This window comes from Cervus elaphus, chromosome 1 (genome assembly GCF_910594005.1).
Source record: "Cervus elaphus chromosome 1, mCerEla1.1, whole genome shotgun sequence".
In the NCBI taxonomy this organism is placed as follows: Eukaryota; Metazoa; Chordata; class Mammalia; order Artiodactyla; family Cervidae; genus Cervus; species Cervus elaphus.
Window position 1 is genome coordinate 21,430,031 of NC_057815.1, and position 19,115 is coordinate 21,449,145.

Here is a 19,115-nt window from a genome sequence, read left to right on the forward strand (position 1 = left end):
AACAAACCAAACATCAGGAGTTGGAGCACAGAAAGATTTATTGCAGGGTCATGCAAGGAGACAGGTGGCTTGTATCTGAAAAGCCCCCAACTCCTCAAAGGGTTTTAGCAAATCACTTTTCAAGGCAAGATGAGAGTTGTTGCCAACTTCTTGATGGAGGAATCGTTTGTTCTTTCAGTTGCCCATGTAGGTCAGTCACAGTGTTCCTGCAAACTTCCAACAAGACAAATATTATTGTTTCTTCTGCAACTCTTTAATCTCTAAATGAATGGACTCTTAAAAGCCAGAGCCTTAAGAATAGGCTATCCTATATATTTCAGGCTATAGGCAACATTCTTTTACAAAAGGCACAGAATCAGCATGACTAAACAGGGGCAACAAAGCAAAAGTTCAAAGCAAAACACATTTTAAGCTAAATGCAGAAAATTCAGAAATAAACAATGTCGCTACAGTGGAGTATACTCAGGAATGAGCACAGTGTAAAACTGTGACTTCCCCTCTGTGACTTTGGAGACAGTTACAAAGCTTTTGCTTCATAATGACTTAAGTATATGCATGTTAATATTTTTATGTGTTAATATTTTTCTATGCATTTCAATTTTTTTTATATTGTTTAAAATACAGAATGTCCTGTTTATAATGCTCCCTCGATTTTTTAATTGAGAAGACATGTCTAAGCGGCAATTTGAGGACTTCCCTGGTAGCTCAGTGGTAAAGAATCTGCCTGCCGATGCAGGAGATATGGTTGGACCCCTGATCTGGGAAGCGGAGCAACTAAGCCCATCTGTCACAAGTACTGAGCCTGTGCTTAGAGCCCGGGGGTCCCAGCCGCTGAGCCCTCCGGCCACAGTTCCCGCAGCCTGCACACCCCAGAGCCTGTGCTCTGCAACAAGAGAAGCCACCGCGATGAAAAGCATGCCACCGCAGCCCCCACTGGCTGCAGCCAGAGAAAACCCTGCGCATCAACAAAGACCCAGCACAGCCAGAAATGAACGCACAGATAAAGGCTTTAAAAATGAAAAAAAAAAAAAGTAGCAACTTGATCCTGGCAAAGAAAATGTGTCTTCTCACGGGTTAAATTTATACAGAAGACAAGTGGGAAAAAAACCCTTTGAAAGACAAATCCATTGTGCTTCCTGCCAATAAGGGCACAATACTTCCTCGTTGTCATTAATGAAAGATAACACACGCTTTTCAAAGTTCCGTAAGACGTTCCAAACAAAGAAAACACTGAAATGAGTCACCCGTTTCCACATCCAAGGTTAAGAAGCCATATAAATTTCTCCAGCCGCCTGCACAGAACACCAAATGCCCTGTAAGCGCGAGGCGGCAGCTATGCGGCTGGCGCTGCTCTGCGCCGCGTGCCTGCTGCCCGGCAGCCCGGCCCTGCCGCTCGGCCCGGGCCCGGCAGGCGAGGGCGACCCGCGCTGGCAGCTGGCTCAGGTACGTCTCTGGCCCGCTCTCCCGGGCCGCCACGGGCTTTCCACTTTAATAACTTTCCCGATTATAAAGGCAATAAATGCTTTAATCAAGTGCAGGCTCTGAAGCCTGCCCAAAGGGGATTCAAGTTCCACCTCCTCCACTCTACTGCGTGGATGGACAGAGGCATGTTATTAACCTTTGAGCTTCGGTTTTCTAGCTGGAAGATACGATGATATCAATCAAATGGGGTGATGTGAAACAACATCCCTGAGACATGTTATATAGATTGAAGCTTTTGCAGGTACTACCATGTATTGCGACTTGAGATAGTCTCTTAAAGAGCAAAGAGATGCCGCTCAAGATGAGGACCCTAGGGATGGAGAGACTTGAGAACAGAAAATGAGGGTAGATGTTGTAGCTCTCCTGCTGATAAACCGAAGATGATGGGTGAGGCATGAACTTCTGACCGTTTTCTCATATATCCAGTGGAAACAGTAATACTGTGTTTTATACCTGGAGGAGTCTAGCAAATAAATGAAGTGGTAACAATACCAACTATCATGTATGTAACAACTTCAGATTATGAAATACGTCCTATACGTGATGTCATTGAATCCTCAGCTCTATCCTGGGAGAAAGAAAAAACCAAAGTAAAGTTGATTCACATCCCACATACTTGCTAACTGTAGAGACAAGAGTCAAGAACAAGTTCTGGTTCAAAACTCATGTACTTTCCAATATATAATAATTATTCTAATGTGAGCGAGGCACAGAAAGTGTTAGTGGCTCAGTCGAGTCCAACTCTTTTCCGACCCCATGGACGATAGGTCTCCTCTGCCCATGGGATTCTCCAGGCAAGAATACTGGAGTGGTTGGCCATTCCCTTCTCCAGGGGATCTTCCTGACCCAGGGATCAAACCCATGTCTCCTTGGGTTCTCCTTCAGATTCTTTACCAGCTGAGCCACCAGAGAAGCCCAAAGTCTAAGTAATTATTACTTGGTAAAAGTATTGTTTATAACTTTAAGCTTTAAGCATAAGAAAAGTTGAGTTCTATTTCACACTAACTGACTTTTTTAAAAGTCCCTGTAACGTGTTGGATTGAACCATATGAAATTACTGATATTTGACCATTTTTTTAATGTATTTATTTTATTTTTGGCTGCGCTGGGTCTTCGTTGCTCTGTGCGGGCTTCCTCCAGTTGCAGTGCATGGCCTTCTCATCACGGTGGCATCTCTCGTAAGGAGGATAGGCTCAGTAGCTGTGGCACATGGGCTTAGTTGCGCCACAGCATGTGGAATCCTCCCAGAGCAGGGGTCAAACCCATGTCCTCTGCATTGGCAGGCAGAGTTTTAACAACTGGACCATCAGGGAGGTCCTATTTGACTGTTTTCTTTTGATCTGAAAAACGTCCATTTTGTATGGTTCCACCTTCTGGATTCTCCAGAGGGAGTCCACTTGTAGGAGTGTTCAGCCCCTTCACCCAGGGTGCAGATTGCCAGTAAACCAGAAGGAGGTTCTCTAGCTTTAAAGGAAGGTTAGGAAAACTCATCTCAAGGATTCAGAGAGATTTCTTCCAGAGGGTGTCTTTGCAAAACTGGTAGCTCTGGAAGGGAGAAAATGAGCTATTTGTTTTTAAATCAGGAATTAACTCGCAACTGTCATGGATGAACAGTGAGTACTTGTTGTATTGAATGAAACACAGTTCTTGGGAACAGGAAGAGAGAGCTCCTTACTGCTAAGATTACTTACGTGAAGTTCATGCTCCTAACTCATTTCAACAGCACTATCACACATTATCATGATGCTCTATGGTTTTCTGAGGAAATGGGCTTTGGAATCAGAATAGGAGTTCAAATACCCATTCCTTTGGTTGCTCATGGGGTGACTTCATGGAAGTTACTTCCCTTCTTGGAGCCATTATTCTTCAAATGTGAAATAGGAAAGTATTGCCATACCCAACTTACAGGGTGGTTATGAGATTTAAATCTGATAAGCATGTAAAGCTCTTGGTCTGGTCCCTGCCACTAGTAAGTGCTTCATCAAGGTTCTTGGGAGGCTGCTGCCGTTGTTATTTTCATTCACTTTCTACTTTTTCCTATTTAGGCTGCAGGACCGCTATCTTCACACCCATTCACTGAGGTCCTTTAAGAAATTCCCAGAGACCTAACTGTGCATGGAACACACCTAAGAGACCTTCTTTACCTTACAGCTTCACAAAGAGGGTTTTACAAAGAATTTAGCTATGGAAAGAGCGTTGACATGGCAAGCAGTCAAGAAACTCAGGACCAGTTTGCCTACTAACTTAATACATGACCGTGGAGCACGTCATTTAGTTACTATGAGTTTTGATTTCTTCACTTAGAGAATGAAATAATGTCCTAACATCCTTCCCAGGACTAAAAGGTTAAGAGCTTTAACCTCAGGGGACCTGACCTCCAGAGAGTCTTAGAAAGGGCTGGGTGACTTTGGATCTCCCCAAACGGTCTCTGATGCCAAGAGCAGACTTCAGGTGTGCACCCTGAGGGCACACTGGGCACTCTTCCTGACTGTTAAAACAAGTCTGTGTTTTATAAACTATACAGTGGGTTTCTCCTCAAAACATTTAATGGGACAATCGAAAAATAGAGGGACTCTTTTCTTTTGGCCATGAAAAGAAATGGCAATGACTCATCATCAATATTAAATTTTCTTCTCAGGAATGCACTGTTTTTTTTACCTGGTTACTGTGTAACTATTTTGCCTTCAAACTACTATTTGGGTTCATAGGAATCAGAGGCAAAGTTGTGCAGACTTCTGAGATAAAGAAGACAACAAACAAGAATTAGAGATCAATTACTCTCTTTCCAACAGGACTATCTCAAGAGATTTTATGCATCTGACTCAAAAATCAAGAATGCCAATAGTTTAGAAGTCAGACTCAAGCGGATGGAAGGATTCTTTCACCTGCCTATAACTGGAATATTAAGCCCCCGTATTATAGAGATCATGCAGAAGCCCAGATGTGGAGTACCAGATGTTGCAGAATATTCGCTATTCCCAAATCACCCAAAATGGACGTCCAAAGTAGTCACCTACAGGTCAGTTTTGCTTTGGCTCATTTTGGCAAAAACAATATAGCCTTTCTCCTAAAAGGTCAAACATTGTTTTCTTGCTTGCTACCAGGATCATGTCATATACTTCAGACTTACCACATATCACAGTGAATCAATTAGTGGCCAAGGCCCTCAAAATATGGAGCAAAGAGATCCCACTGACGTTTAAGAGAGTTAGATGGGGAACTGCTGATATCATGATTGGCTTTGCAAGAAGAGGTAAGGAAGATTCCTTCAGGCTGATCCTGTGTGCTGTTTTGCTTGTTGTTTATATCAGTGCCCTCCTGTTTTCCAGATTTAAAATCTTTAATGAGATATAGATAGATGATAGACAGATACATAGATCTCATTAATGGGATACAGATATAAACATACATATATATGTCAATGTTACTACATTTTTTCTAGCCCATTAATTTAGAGCCACTTTTTATAGCAGAAAATGGCAAACTATGTCCCATGTGCCAAATCTGTAAATAAATATTTGTTGGAACACAGCCATTCAGTTCAGTTCAGTCACTCAGTCATGTCTGACTCTTTGCGACCCCATGGACTGCAGCACGCCAGGCTTCCCTGTCCATCACCAACTCCCGGAGCTTACTCAAACTTACGTCCGTTGAACCGGGGTCTCCTGCAATGTAGGCACATTCTTTACCAACTGAGCTATGAGGGAAACCCAAACATAGCCATGTTCTTTCATTTACCTATTGTCTGTGAGTGCTTTGGGGCTACAATGACAAACTTTAGTAAATGCAACAGAGATCATGAAGCCCACAAAAAGGTCCTTTGCAGAAAAAGTTTGCCAACCTTTATTCTATAACATGAATCATTTTATATACATATATAAGTTATAAGCAGGGGCTTCCCAGGTGGCGCTAGTGGTAAAGAACCTGCCTGCCAGTGCAGGAGACATATGAAACACGTGTCTGATCCCTGGGTTGGGAAGGTCCCCTGGAGGAGGGCATGGTAACCCACTCCAGTACCCTTGCCTGGAGAATCCCGTGGACAGAGAAGTCAGGCAGGCTACAGTCCACAGGGTCGCAGAGAGTCAGACATAACTGAAGCAACTTAGCAGGCACGCACATATACAAGCAAAAGAAGAGGTTACAACTTTCAAAGGCCTTAAGTGGTCTCCAAGAAGTGAACTGCCCCTGTGGCCTATTGCCAACACCTTTCATGTATTTAGTAAGAAAGCAGAAAATAGAAAATTTTATATTAAAGGGCTTAAGGAGATAAAACCTATATACCTGAACTGCTATTAATTACTGATGTTTCATGGTGCAAATTTTAGAGGAAAATATTGCTCTTTGGGTCTGCTTTAATATTACACTTCACGGGTGCTGTGAATTTAGCTGAAATTTAAACTTAAACCGCAATATTGACAAGCGTGAAGAAAACCTTACAGAAAGCACTGACATGATGCTCCATGCTTTTTAGGAACCGGATAAACTGGATACGGCCAGATGCCAACTTGAAAATAAAATTCTCTGCATCACAAATAAAAGCACATCAAAACCCCCATTTTAAGATACCTTGATGGAGAAGGAAATGGCAACCTACTCCAGTATCTTGCCTGGAGAATCCCATGGACAGAGGAGCCATGGACAGTCCCTGGGCTCACAATGTTGTAGCCACTCGTTCCAGAAAAAAAAAAAAAAAAAAAAAGATACCTTGAGCACAGTTCTTCAAGAAACTATCTGCTATACTCACAAAGGATAAGCTAGGTTTTTAAGAAAACTTACATTAAATGATATTCAATTACCTGCTGAATCCAGTATTCTCCACTCTGCCACCATGCGGCAAAGGAAAGTGATCAAATTTAACATTTAAGTGCCACCATAAATCAGATGTGAATGTTTTTAAAGTCTTGCATCAGTAAGCTTTCAAAATGTGGAGGTTATTAGGGATGAGCAGCAGTTGTATGAAAGAAAAAGTTCCTCTAACAAACAAATACCCAAACCACCCTGTCATGTAGCTGGCTGCTTGGACTGATCGTTTTCACCTCAATAATCTTATAAACTAAAAGATGGAATGACTGGATATAGATTCAGTCTCTAAAGGCAATCACCCTGTTTTCTTTCAGCTCACGGGGACTCGTATCCCTTTGATGGACCAGGAGCCACACTGGCTCATGCCTTTGCACCTGGGCCAGGCCTGGGAGGAGATGCTCACTTCGATGAGGATGAGCTCTGGACTGATGGCAATGGGATAGGTACAGCATCCCGCATCTCTTCCATTACACATCCTTTTCAAAATCCTCAACTTTCTATATCTTAACTATCTCTAATTTTGATAATTGCTTTAATTAATAATAATTATCTAGTCTTGCTAATTGCCAACCTCTGTGCTTTAAATGTGCTCATAAAGTTCCACGTGTGGAAGATGGAGGCTCGGGCTATAGCGTCAAGCAACATTGGGTTCAATTTGCTCTGCCTCTACCAATTACTCACATTCTCTTTGGACAAGTTACTTAACTTCTCTGAGCCTCAGTTTCCTCGTCTGTGAAATGGAAGTGTAACTAATTCCCACCTCACAGGATTGTTGTTTGAATTAAATGAGATAATGCTTACACAATGCTTAGCATAGTGCTTGGAATATATCAATATTTCAATCAAGTATAACTCTTTTGTATATATCCTCAAAATATTTTTTAGTTAAAGGACAAAAGGGAGCAGAGACTATGATATTTGGAGAATTGTATATAATTCTAGTATTATTCGGGCTTCTTAGTTTCCTCTAGTCATAAATAACCCACATGCCAATGCAGGAGACACAGAAATGCGGGTTCGATCCCTGGGACAGGAAGATCCCCTGGAGGAGGGCAATCCACTCCAGTATTCTTGCCAGGAGAATCCCATGGACAGAGGATCCTGTTGGACTACAGTCCATAGCATTGCAAAGACATGGGCACAGCTGAAGTGACAGCACACACACACTAATATTGGTCACTATTGGTCACACTATAACCCAGCCCACTGTAGTCATCATTTTACAAAGTGGAAGATTATAGACAAAACAGAAAACTAATGAAGAGGAGCTCTAGATAAATAATCCTAATTGGAGACAATGCTTTTAAAAAATTGGCTACTAACTGGCCCTGAAAGTGAAATGAATACTTGTGTTTGGCAATGGGAATTTACCACCACAGTGATGCCTTGCTGTGAAAATCTAACCTATGTAAAATTACGACCCTGCTTCCATTTCACGTATTGCATGTGTTTTTCATTCTTCCCTCTTCCCACTCAAAGTAAAGACACCTTCCTTCAATCTAATGCACCATGATTGGAACTCTGGCCCCTCTAACTCACACACTCACAACTTCCTTCTTATTTGCAAAGCCTATCTGTGAGTCTGAGGGAGAGAGAACATATATTTAATGCACTTTAATAAATCAAAAGCAAACTGCAGCCTTGCCTGGAGGGCCTGCCCTGCGGTTGTGCTTTCTCGAAACCAATTTTCTTTCTCCTGCTATTCAGAGCCACTATCATTTATTGGATATTCATCATTTTTCAGATATTGGGAAATTTGAGTTATTATGACAAATCTACAAGGTCAGAATTATTATCTCCATTTAACAAATGAGGAACTGAGACTCAGCAATACCCATTCATTTGTCCAGAGTTGTCCAGCTAGTAAGGAGCTGAGCCAGGTTTCAAACTCAGGTCTTTATATTTTTTTAAAAGCCTTTGCTTTCTGCTTCTGAACACTGCTGAATGATTACATAAGAAGAAAATAGACAGAAAAAAACATTATATTTTCTTAAAACCAGAAGTGGTGATAAGATTAAAGTACAACTTTTCTGATTCCTCTTTTAAACCCACCCCCTCATGAAGGCCTGGAAACAAATAAGAAAACTATGGAGGATTTAAAGAATTAGGTATCTTATAGTTACTCTAATTTTGATTATCTGTTTTGATGTTATTATACAGATAGTTATTTTTACAGTCACTATATGTCTCTCTTTGGTTTCAGGAGTTAACTTCCTGTATGTTGCAACACATGAACTTGGCCATTCCTTAGGTCTGAGTCATTCGTCTGATCCTAATGCTGTGATGTATCCAACCTATAGCAAAGAAGATTCCAAGAACTTCAAACTTTCACAGGATGATATCAACGGAATTCAGACGTTATACGGTAATATTTATGATTTCCATATTTCCATCAGGAGGCATTGTCTCCTTATGGTGGGCTTGAATGAGAAAGCCTGGGAAATAGGTATTTACTTTGAAACACACTGGAACATATATATCTAAAAGCCTATTGAGGGGAGAAATTTGAGACATTGGATACTTGAAATTTAATCAGACTATCTTATACTATGAGAATATTTATACTGTGATTTTAAGTTTTCAGTGATATAGTATCATTTGATGAAATCGTGGAAAAGAAACTTCAAGGGGTTTTTCCTTAAGCTGCAACTCATTCTTCCTTCTGGCTGGATTCAAGTACTTTAGCAGAGGCTCCCCGACAGGGATAGACTGAGGAATATAACACCTTCTCCCGGGGTTTCCAACTCCCACAGATTTGGCCCTAGAGGAGGAAAAGTGACCTAATTTTTCCTGCCTGCATATGTACATAGGGAAAGGGGTTAACCATCAACAGTGACAATTGCTAGTCATGATGTGTATGAATATCCCATGTCCTAATCTACACTTTTTTGTTTTAATCAAATTCCAAACTCAGTTTAAAAAAAATAAAATGATTTATATTTGCTTGATCAAGTCAGAAGAGTATTGTGAGAAAGAAATCAAAGGACAAGGATAAAAAGCTATGTCTCCAGACATATGAAAGATTTAATTATATAGGTATTAAATGTAAGGAGTTTATTAATCCAAGAAGTGATGAGAGCAGAAAATATAATAGTAGGAATCAAAAAAGCTAAATAAATCATCCGAGGACAAATTCTTGGTTCTTGAACAAAGATTCCAAGCCAGGGCTGCATGACTTCACACTCTTTCTGCTACACAATTCAGCTGATCACTACTTAGTATGTTTTTAAAAGCAATTTGGAAAAGAGAATACATACAGAATGATATCTTTAAGTAAACAAATACAATTAAACTTTTCTGGCAAAAATGTCAGGATGATGAGAATACACTGCATAAAGATCACCTGAGAGTCTTTGAATGTTCAGAAAAGCAATGAAAGTGCTTCCACATAATAAATAATGTAATGTCCTCAGAGGGAAATTACTCCTGTGAGATAACAGATTGAAGCTGTAACTTACTATTAATCAACTTTTCTCAAATTGTGTTCCCAGAACACTGGTCCTACCAGACAACTCCCGCCCCCACCTGGCCCCCACCAAAAAAAAAGATGCTTTGGAGAAACAAATTCAAAAACCACTATACCTACTGTATTTGAGGTACACTGGATGTTACAGAGAACCTAACAAACTCTCGTTTAATTCAGCGCTTCCTAAATTACAATCCTCTGTGTGGAACACCCATTGAGCCCTCTCAGAATAACGTTTCAAAGAAGACAGTTTGGAAAATATCATGTAAATGTACCTCAAAGTTCTTATTTAAGGAGATGCTGCTGTCAAAAAAGCTCACGAAACACTGACAATTGTTGGCAGTTATCACCAACAAAGTAGAAAATATTATTAGTACCTCCCCTTATATAAAACCATGGAACTCGTGGATTAGTGCTTTAAATCCTATGTTTTAGAGAGTGAGGTGCCTCCAGTCAAAGTTGGAAAGAGGTAGCTTCTGGATAAATTAAAGCAAGATTTAATTATATAGGTATTAAATGTAAGGTGTTTGTTAATCCAAGAAGTGATGTGAGCAGAAAATGTAAACTCAAAAGAATGTGACTAAACTCACAAGTGTAAAATTCCCAACATTCTTTTCAGGATAATAAAAATAATAGCTAAAATGCATCAAGTTTATATAGCGTACCAAGCATTTCACATGCATTAACTTGTTTATTCCAACAATCCAGTAAATTATTCATGCTCTTATTCTATAGATTGGTAATCTAATACAAAGAGAGGCTATTAATAAGGAGTATCTTACCCAAGATCATGCAGCTGGTAAAATGGCAGACACAGGATGCAAAAGTATCTGACCCCCAAGGCCTACACACAGTGCTGCCTTTTTAGCCTTTGGAGGTTAATCTTCAAAACTTGTCCCAGGCATAGAAAAGTGGGCTGGATGAATGATTACCTACTGCAACACTTCTTGTGTTTTTTTAGCCTTGGGATTTGTGTGTGTGTGTTTCATGCAATGCCAGAATGTTCTTATTTTTGTCTCTTAACAGGAAAGAGAAATTATTCAAGAAAAAAATAGAAACTTCAGCAAGAACACCCATTCATTCATTGGATTCTATATAACCGTTCCCAACCAGAACTAATGAACACTGTTCCTGCCTTCCATTTAACACTTGCTGCCTCCAACCTTGTATTGTGGTTGGTTTTTATGTCTCTCTCTCCATTTGCGGATAAACTTTGTTTATGACATCACTATGTCTTACTCATCTATGACTCTCCTCAAGCAAGATGCACTTGGTGGATGTCAATAAATGTTAACCATACAGATAAATACAATTTTTATTTCTTGGTAAAACTATTCTGCCTTCCCAGGTGGTGCAGTGGTAAAGAATCTGCTTGCCAATGCGGGAGACCCCGGAGACTCGGGCTCAATCCCTGGGTTAGGAAGATCCCCTGGAGTGGGAAATGGTAACCTGCTCCAGTATTCTTGCCTGGAAAATTCCATGGACAGAGGAGTCTGGCGGGCTGCAGTCCATGGGGCGGCAAAGAGTCGGACATGACTGAAGTGACTGAGTACAAAAATGATTTCTATTTGGGAGGACTGTGGCAAAAGAAGACATGCCATACAATGAAATCAGAGGCAGAAACCAAAAACATAAGTAACCCCACCACATTATTTTTGGTGTTCAGTTGCCCCTAAGCTATTATCAGGTCAGGTATAGTGTAATATAACCCAAGACAGTAGAGCCCAAAAGTACACTAAGTTCCCCTCACCCTTTGGGCCAAGTGCTCACTCTGAGTATTCTGGGTAGTCCAGGGCTTCCCACAAAACACGTGTGAATTCCCAAGGATTTGCATTCTTATGGTCACTCCCAGCGCCAAGCTCCCCCCTGACCTGACCTCACTCCATCTGTCCCACCACAGCTGCCCTGGCCCCCCTCCTCTGTCCCACAGCATCCCAGATATGTCTCACCCTCTTCTCTCTTCCTTTCTCCAAACCAGTCCTACAGACCTTGTGAGATTTGTATCAACCGTCCGGTTTTACACTGCACAAAGACAGTGATTGACCAAGACTCCATTTGGATATTATCCTCATCCTTCACATCCTTGACGCATCTCAGCATCAGGAATTTCCCACTGGCCACCTGCCCCTGCAGGCCCCAACCTCCTCCCTTATCTCTCCTAATCTTCAGATCTCTACACCCTGGTCCTTGTTGCTTCCCCCAGAAGCTCATCTCCTAAAGTCCAGGGAGCTCTCCCTTTCCAGGTATAGAGACTCACTACCGTGTTTCTGTGGGAAAAAACACTCTCTGTGCAGGGCTTAACCCTTCAGCAGGACACAGAGCCGGAAAAGGCTTTTCTTTCAGCTGTTCCTCCTCCATACTCCCTCCACCTCTGCCTGGTTTTCTCTGCAAATGGAGGGATGAATATTTGGAATTGATTTTCTTTCTGATACAAATTACACCACACATAAGCACCCCGAGAAGATCCGTTATTTCACCCAAAATGTATCAGTAATTCAAAACTCAGAAATACCACCAAAACCATTAGGAAGCCATTCCAAGAACAGATAAAATGAAACGGGGATCCACTACCTAGGCAAAATATAAGGTATATATGAATAGGAGTTCAAAGACTTTTTTAGAAACATAGGGGAACACGTCTATAATAAAAATGTAGAAGACAGAAGTCATTAAAGTTCCTCATTTTGTAGATGATAAAACAGATCAAGAGGAGTTAAGTGATTTCCATCAATTTCATAGTAAACAAATGTCTTGTATTTAAAGCATTTCTTGTTTTTTTGTTTGCCAGTTTGCACTTTGCTGTGGGCAGCAGAAGGCAGTATCTATCTTGCAGCTAAAATGCATTTTAATTGTTTTTACCTGCCCAGCATCCTTTCACGCTACTTTTGGGGACAGGGACTGTCTTTCTCCTTTATAGACTGTCTTAGGGAGACATCACTAAATATGCCACATACAGCCGGGGCTGAGAAAGGGGTACAGAACCCAAGTTTGGCCTCTCGGACACTCACCTATAAACACCAGAGGCTGATGTACCCTGGCAGTGGACTTTGGAGATACTGCCTACGCAGTCCTACACTCAGGTAAATCTCTGAAGCTGCTTTGGGTCCTGTCCTACAAACAGCTTAGGTACAGGGCTTCTCTTTGAGGTTTTGCAGCTGACTGCAGGGCCTTCCAATAAATTTTATCTTTTGCTTCCGTTCACCAGAGTCAGTTTATGCCTGTTGTTTACAAATCTCTGCCACAGTAGCTTGACCAGCTCTCCTATGGTGTATGACACAAGGGTTCTGTTGCGTATCTCACCAGTCTTAAGTATGAAGTGAAGCACTAACTGAGCATAGAAGCTGAATTTTCTTATTCCTATGCAAAATGCCTAAAGCTCACTTCTAACTAGAAATTCTGCCTAGAAAATAAGAACCTATGTTCTTTTTTTTTAATTGTGGTTAAGTGCACATAATATAAAATGTACCATTTTAGCCATTTTTAAATGTACAGTTCATATTAAGTATATCCATATTGTTGTACAAGAGTAAATGTTCTTACCCTTTAGCACTCTATTAGCATGTTCAACTGAATAATTCTTCATGAGAGGCTGTTCCGGGCATTGAGTGATGCTCAGCAGCATCCCGTGGCCTCTCCCCACTCAGTTCAGTTCAGTTCAGTCGCTGAGTCGTCTCCAACTCTTTGCAACCCCATGAACCACAGCACGCCAGGCCTCTCTATCCATCACCAACTCCCAGAGTTTATTCAAACTCATGCCCATTGAGTCGGTGATGCCATCGAGCCATCTCATCCTCTATTGCTCCCTTCTCCTCCCCACTAGATGCCAGTAAACCATCCTCAGTCATGGCAACCAAAGATGTCTTCAGTTCAGTTCAGTTCAGTTCAGTCGCTCAGTCGTGTCCGACTCTTTGCAACCCCATGAATTGCAGCGCGCCAGGTCTCCCTGTTGGTGAGTACATCACCAACTCCTGGAATTTACTCAAACTCATGTCCAGCGAGTCGGTGATGCCATCCAGCCATCTCATCCTCTGTCGTCCCCTTCTTCTCCTGCCCCCAATCCCTCCCAGCATCATGGTCTTTTCCAATGAGTCAGCTCTTCCCATGAGGTGGTCAAAGTACTGGAGTTTCAGCTTCAGAATCAGTCCTTCCAATGAACACCCAGGACTGATTTCCTTTAGGATGGACCGGCTGGATCTCCTTGCTGTCCAAGGGACTCTCAAGAGTCTCTCCAACACCACAGTTCAAAAGCATCAATTTTTTGGCACTCAGCTTTCTTCACAGTCCAACTGTCACATCCATACATGACTACTGGAAAAACCATAGCCTTGACTAGATGGACCTTTGTTGGCAAAGTAATGTCTCTGCTTTTTAATATGCTGTCTAGGTTGGTCACACATTTCCTTCCAAGGAGCAAGTGTCTTTTAATTCCATGGCAGCAGTCACCATCTGCAGTGATTTTGGAGCCCAAGAAAATAAAGTCTGACACTGTTTCCCCTGTTTCCCCATCTATTTCCCATGAAGTGATGGGACCGGATGCCACGATCTTAGTTTTCTGAATGTTGAGTTTTAAGCCAACTTTTTCACTCTCCTCTTTCACTTTCATCAAGAGGCTTTTTAGTTCCTCTTCACTCTCTGCCATAAGGGTGGTGTCATCTGCATATCTGAGGTTATTTGTATTTCTCCCAGCAATCTTGATTCCAAGTTGTGCTTCCTCCAACCCAGCGTTTCTCATGATGTACTCTGCATATAAGTTAAATAAGCAGGGTGACAATATACAGCCTTGACATACTCCTTTTCCTATTTGGAACCAGTCTGTTGTTCCATGTCCAGTTCTAACTGTTGCTTCCTGACCTGCATATAGGTTTCTCAAGATGCAGGTCAGGTGGTCTGGTATTCCCATCTCTTTCAGAATTTTCCACAGTTTATTGTGATCCACACAGTCAAAGGCTTTGGCATAGTCAATAAAGCAGAAATAGTTGTCTTCAGACATTGCCAAATGACCTCTAAGGGGCAAAATAACCCTTAGTTGAGATCTATGAAGCTAAAGAAAGTGAATTCTTATTTTAATGAATTATACGCAATGTCCCTCTTTACCTTTTTTCATCCCTTTCATCTGCTAATCCTGTGTCATCCCATGGGAAAGGAAAACCAATAAAAGATTAATGTGACTTTGCTTTTGAGACATTTATTTGATGAAAAGACTATAATATTTTAAGGAATAAAACCAACTTTATGTTAAAACCAAAATACTGCATACTTACAGAAGCTCACAAAACTTGTTTGTATTTTGTTGATTACTTTTATTGTTATCTTTTCTAATTATAAAGTCAAATTCCAGTTTAAAATAGGTTAAGCACAGAAATTTACCTTTACTTTCCTCTGAGTTTCCATCTAAGTGGTGGTAAGGCAATAAAACAGCATAGGAGGAGGTCTCTCCATGGACAAGGAATTTCAATACATTTATGAAAACCTAATAGAGCTGATAGGTGAAATATATCAAATTCAGTCTGAGATATGTGAAGAGATGTCAAGTGGAAACCGGTGTCAACTATGGTTACAGGATGAAATGTAATTTGATCAATCATGACAATATACAAATGTAGGAAATTGGAGAACATTGCCAATTCCATGTATTGTAAAACATGACATACATGTTTACATATTAACATTGCTAAAAATAAGGTGACATCTTGCAATTGGGGCTGGCAATTCTCCAGGAGATTTGGGTTTGCTCTTGCCTATCACATGGAGCCCTATCAACCTGACAGCACTGTATACTGAATCATGTGCTTGGGGTTGTTTTCACCATACTGTTCATGTGAATTCAGTCAGCAATTCTGTGGTAGTACCAGGTTGCCAACATCTGTTGGATCATAGAAAAAACAAGAGAGTTCCAGAAAAACATCTACTTCTGCTTTATTGACTATGCCAAAGCCTTTGACTGTGTGGACCACAACAAACTGTGGAAAATCCTTCAAGAGATGGGAATACCAGACCACCTGACCTGCCTCCTGAGAAATCTGTATGCAGGCCAAGAAGCAACAGTTAGAACCGGACATGGAACAATAGACTGGTTCCAAATCAGGAAAGGAGTATGTCAAGTCTGTATTTAACTTATATGCAGAGTACATCATGAGAAACGCTAGGCTGGAGGAAGCACAAGTTGGAATCAAGATTGCTGAGAGAAATATCAACAACCTCAGATATGCAGATGACACTACCCTTACGGCAGAGAGTGAAGAAGAACTAAAGAGCTTCTTGATGAAAGTGAAAGAGGAGAGTGAAAAAGTTGGCTTAAAACTCAACATTCAGAAAACTAAGATCATGGCATCCGGTCCCATCACTTCATGGGAAATAGATGGGGAAACAGTGTCAGACTTTATTTTCTTGGGCTCCAAAATCACTGCAGATGGTGACTGCAGCCATGAAATTAAAAGACACTTGCTCCTTGGAAGGAAATCTATGACCAACCTAGACAGCATATTAAAAAGCAGAGACATTACTTTGCCAACAAAGGTCCGTCTAAGTCAAGGCTATGGTTTTTCCAGTAGTCATGTATGGATGTGAGAGTTGGACTATAAAAAAAGCTAAGCACCAAAGAATTGATACTTTCGAATTGTGGTCAGTTGGAGAAGACTCTTGAGAGTCCCTTGGACTGCAAGGAGATCCAACTAGTCCATCCTAAAGGAAATCAGTCCTGGGTGTTCATTGGAAGGACTGATGCTGACGCTGAAACTACAATACTTTGGCCACCTGATGTGAAGAACTGACTCATTTGAAATGACCCTGATGCTGGGAAAGATTGAAGGTAGGAGGAGAGGGGATGACAGAGGATAAGATGGTTGGAGTCAGGTAGGATGGTTTCTTCCTCTCAACACTGTGATTGAGGCAGCCATGTGCTCTTGCTGCATTTTTTGGTGTGGCAGGTTTACTTCTCTTTAATTCTTTTACCAAAAGACCAGCCATTTGGTATCCCAGCTTTATGTCGGGATCTTCTGTTAGAATCTGGTTCTTAAACATCTTGAACACAAAGAGATGGTTCATCCTACAATAGATGACATTTTAATTCACTGAAATGGGCTCATTGGAGAACCAAGTTTAGATGTAGTACATGAAAAGAGACACAACTTTTTACAGTAATCTTCCCTTATTTTGTGTCAGTTTTCCATAACTATTGATTTCTTGTCAGTATTTTTAGGGATAAGCACAAATAACAATCACCTTCAGAATACTGGCCACCTGCCTGACAGTCCTTGTTCTCTGAGAATGTCACTGACCCACGGTGGATCTAGGGTGCCAAGTGTTTACTATCCCCCCTCCTGCCGCAGCTGTCTAGAGCAAAGGCAGACATCCACCTCAGGCAAGGCCCTTGAGGTATCTTCTCCAGGGGGACTGTGATTCCATTCACTTATTTATTCAATAATATTTATTGAGTGTTTACCATGTTCCAGACACAATTTTAACCTTAAGGATATAATTTCAAACAAAGAAAGTCATTATGCACATGGATCCCACAAACTCACCCTAAGCAGTAATGAACAGAGAGACTCAGAGACTGGAATTTCTGAGCAGAGTCTTGTCCACAGTCAGAGTCTTTAGGAAAACTCCATAAATTTCTGTGACTCAAGATCCTAGAAATTCCGTAGTATTTTTCCTCTCCTAAGGCCTGGTTGTTCAGTAGTTTTCTGGATTCTATAAGGCATTGTAATGTCCTTTCAATAAATCTCCTCTTCAACTAAGCTAATACCAGAACAAGTCCAAAAATTAAGAGAAACAGTATAACACAGGCATCTTCTTCCTCTCTTCATCAGCATTATCTATCATGGTTATCCATGGAATCTTCCAGAAAAATGGCGTCCAACAAGATAGAACAAAGATCAGATCAAAAGTGACTGAAGAGGGGCTTCCCTGGTGGCTCAGAGGTAAAGAATCCACCCGCTAATGCAGGGTACAAGGGTTCCCCTGACTAGGGGAGATTCCATACGCCATGCACCTGAACTACTGAGCCTGTGCTCCAGAGCCTGGGGGCACCAGCGCTGAGCCCACCCACCACAGCCACGGAAGCACGCGCTCCCCAAAGCCTGTGCTCCGCAGCAAGAGAGGCCAGCACAGTGAGACGCCTGCACCCCACAACTGGAGAGTCGCCCCCAGTCTCCACAGCTGGAGGCAAGCCCTCACGGCAACGAAGACCCAGCACAGCCAAAATAAATTCATAAATAAAATCATTTATTTTAAGTGACTGCAGAGGTGCAGACTGTGTCAGCCCCATGTGAAGCTAACCAGAACTGCCCTTTGTTGTCACTCCATTGATGTTAATGTAAAAACAATGATAAGTAATAAAAAGAGTATTAACCGTGTCTGAGGTTCTGTTTGGGTTCTAGCTGTGCTCTGACAGGCAGTAAGGAAAGCTTGGGCTTCCTTATCTTCTCTTGGCTTTGGATTATCCTTTGAGTTCTCTCACTTCATAAAGCAGGACTTAGAGATTTACAATTCAGTGATCAACTAAGGACTCACTCTTGACTAAATTTGCCTAACAGTTTGATTAGGAAAAACAAGGAGATGAAGGCAGATGTTTGCCATCAGAATCACTCACTGAGGCCCTTACAAGGAAAACAGTGCCAGCTTACAGCGCTCAAGCAGATACAAAAAATATGCATGTAGGCATTTCCTTTTCTTCACCTGGCAACTCTTGCAATTCTTCACACCTCAGCCCTGACATTTCCATGCCCAAAAGACCTCCACTTCACCCCTGCATCTGCTTAGACATTCCCCTTAAAACCTTCCATGGTACCAAACATGTACCCCTCACAGTCATCTTTTTTAAAATTAATTTATTTCTTTTAATTGGAGGCTAATTACTTTACAATATTGTAGTGGTTTTTGCCACACATTGACATGAATCAGCCATGGGTGTACATGTGTCCCCCATTCTGAACCCCACTCCCACCTCCCTCCCCATCCCATCCCTCTGGGTCATCCCAGTGCACCAGCCCTGAGCACCCTGTCTCATGCATCCAACCTGGACTGGCGATCTATTTCACATGTGGTGATACACTCACAGTCATCTTTTACCTCACTGACTTATAATCTTCTGATGAATACACAGTCTCCACTAGATTGTCAGTTCCTTTATGAAGCTGAATGTGTTATTGTGGAAAGGAAACTTATTCCTAAAGCAAAATGAAAGGTTCACTCACAGAAACCTCTCATTTAGGTTGTGTCCAAATTAAGAAATCATTCAAACATTTCTAAAAGACATAAGATCAAGTTATACATTAAAATGTAACTGGATTGATATCCTAGAAATTAAGAAAAAAACAGAACTCATAAATTAAAACAAAAAAACAAAGAAACACAGAGGAAG

General features: G+C 41.3%; 1 protein-coding gene across 1 annotated transcript; it reads left to right on the forward strand.

Annotated features, from left to right (window-relative positions):
- Positions 1-1,286: 1,286 nt before the first annotated feature.
- MMP7 (matrix metallopeptidase 7) lies at positions 1,287-11,058 on the forward strand. Its single transcript, XM_043913284.1, has 6 exons — positions 1,287-1,443; positions 4,275-4,501; positions 4,587-4,735; positions 6,600-6,728; positions 8,489-8,650; positions 10,778-11,058. The coding sequence occupies exons 1-6, from the start codon at positions 1,309-1,311 to the stop codon at positions 10,804-10,806; spliced, it is 831 nt and encodes a 276-aa protein (XP_043769219.1). The 5' UTR covers positions 1,287-1,308; the 3' UTR covers positions 10,807-11,058.
- Positions 11,059-19,115: the final 8,057 nt, after the last annotated feature.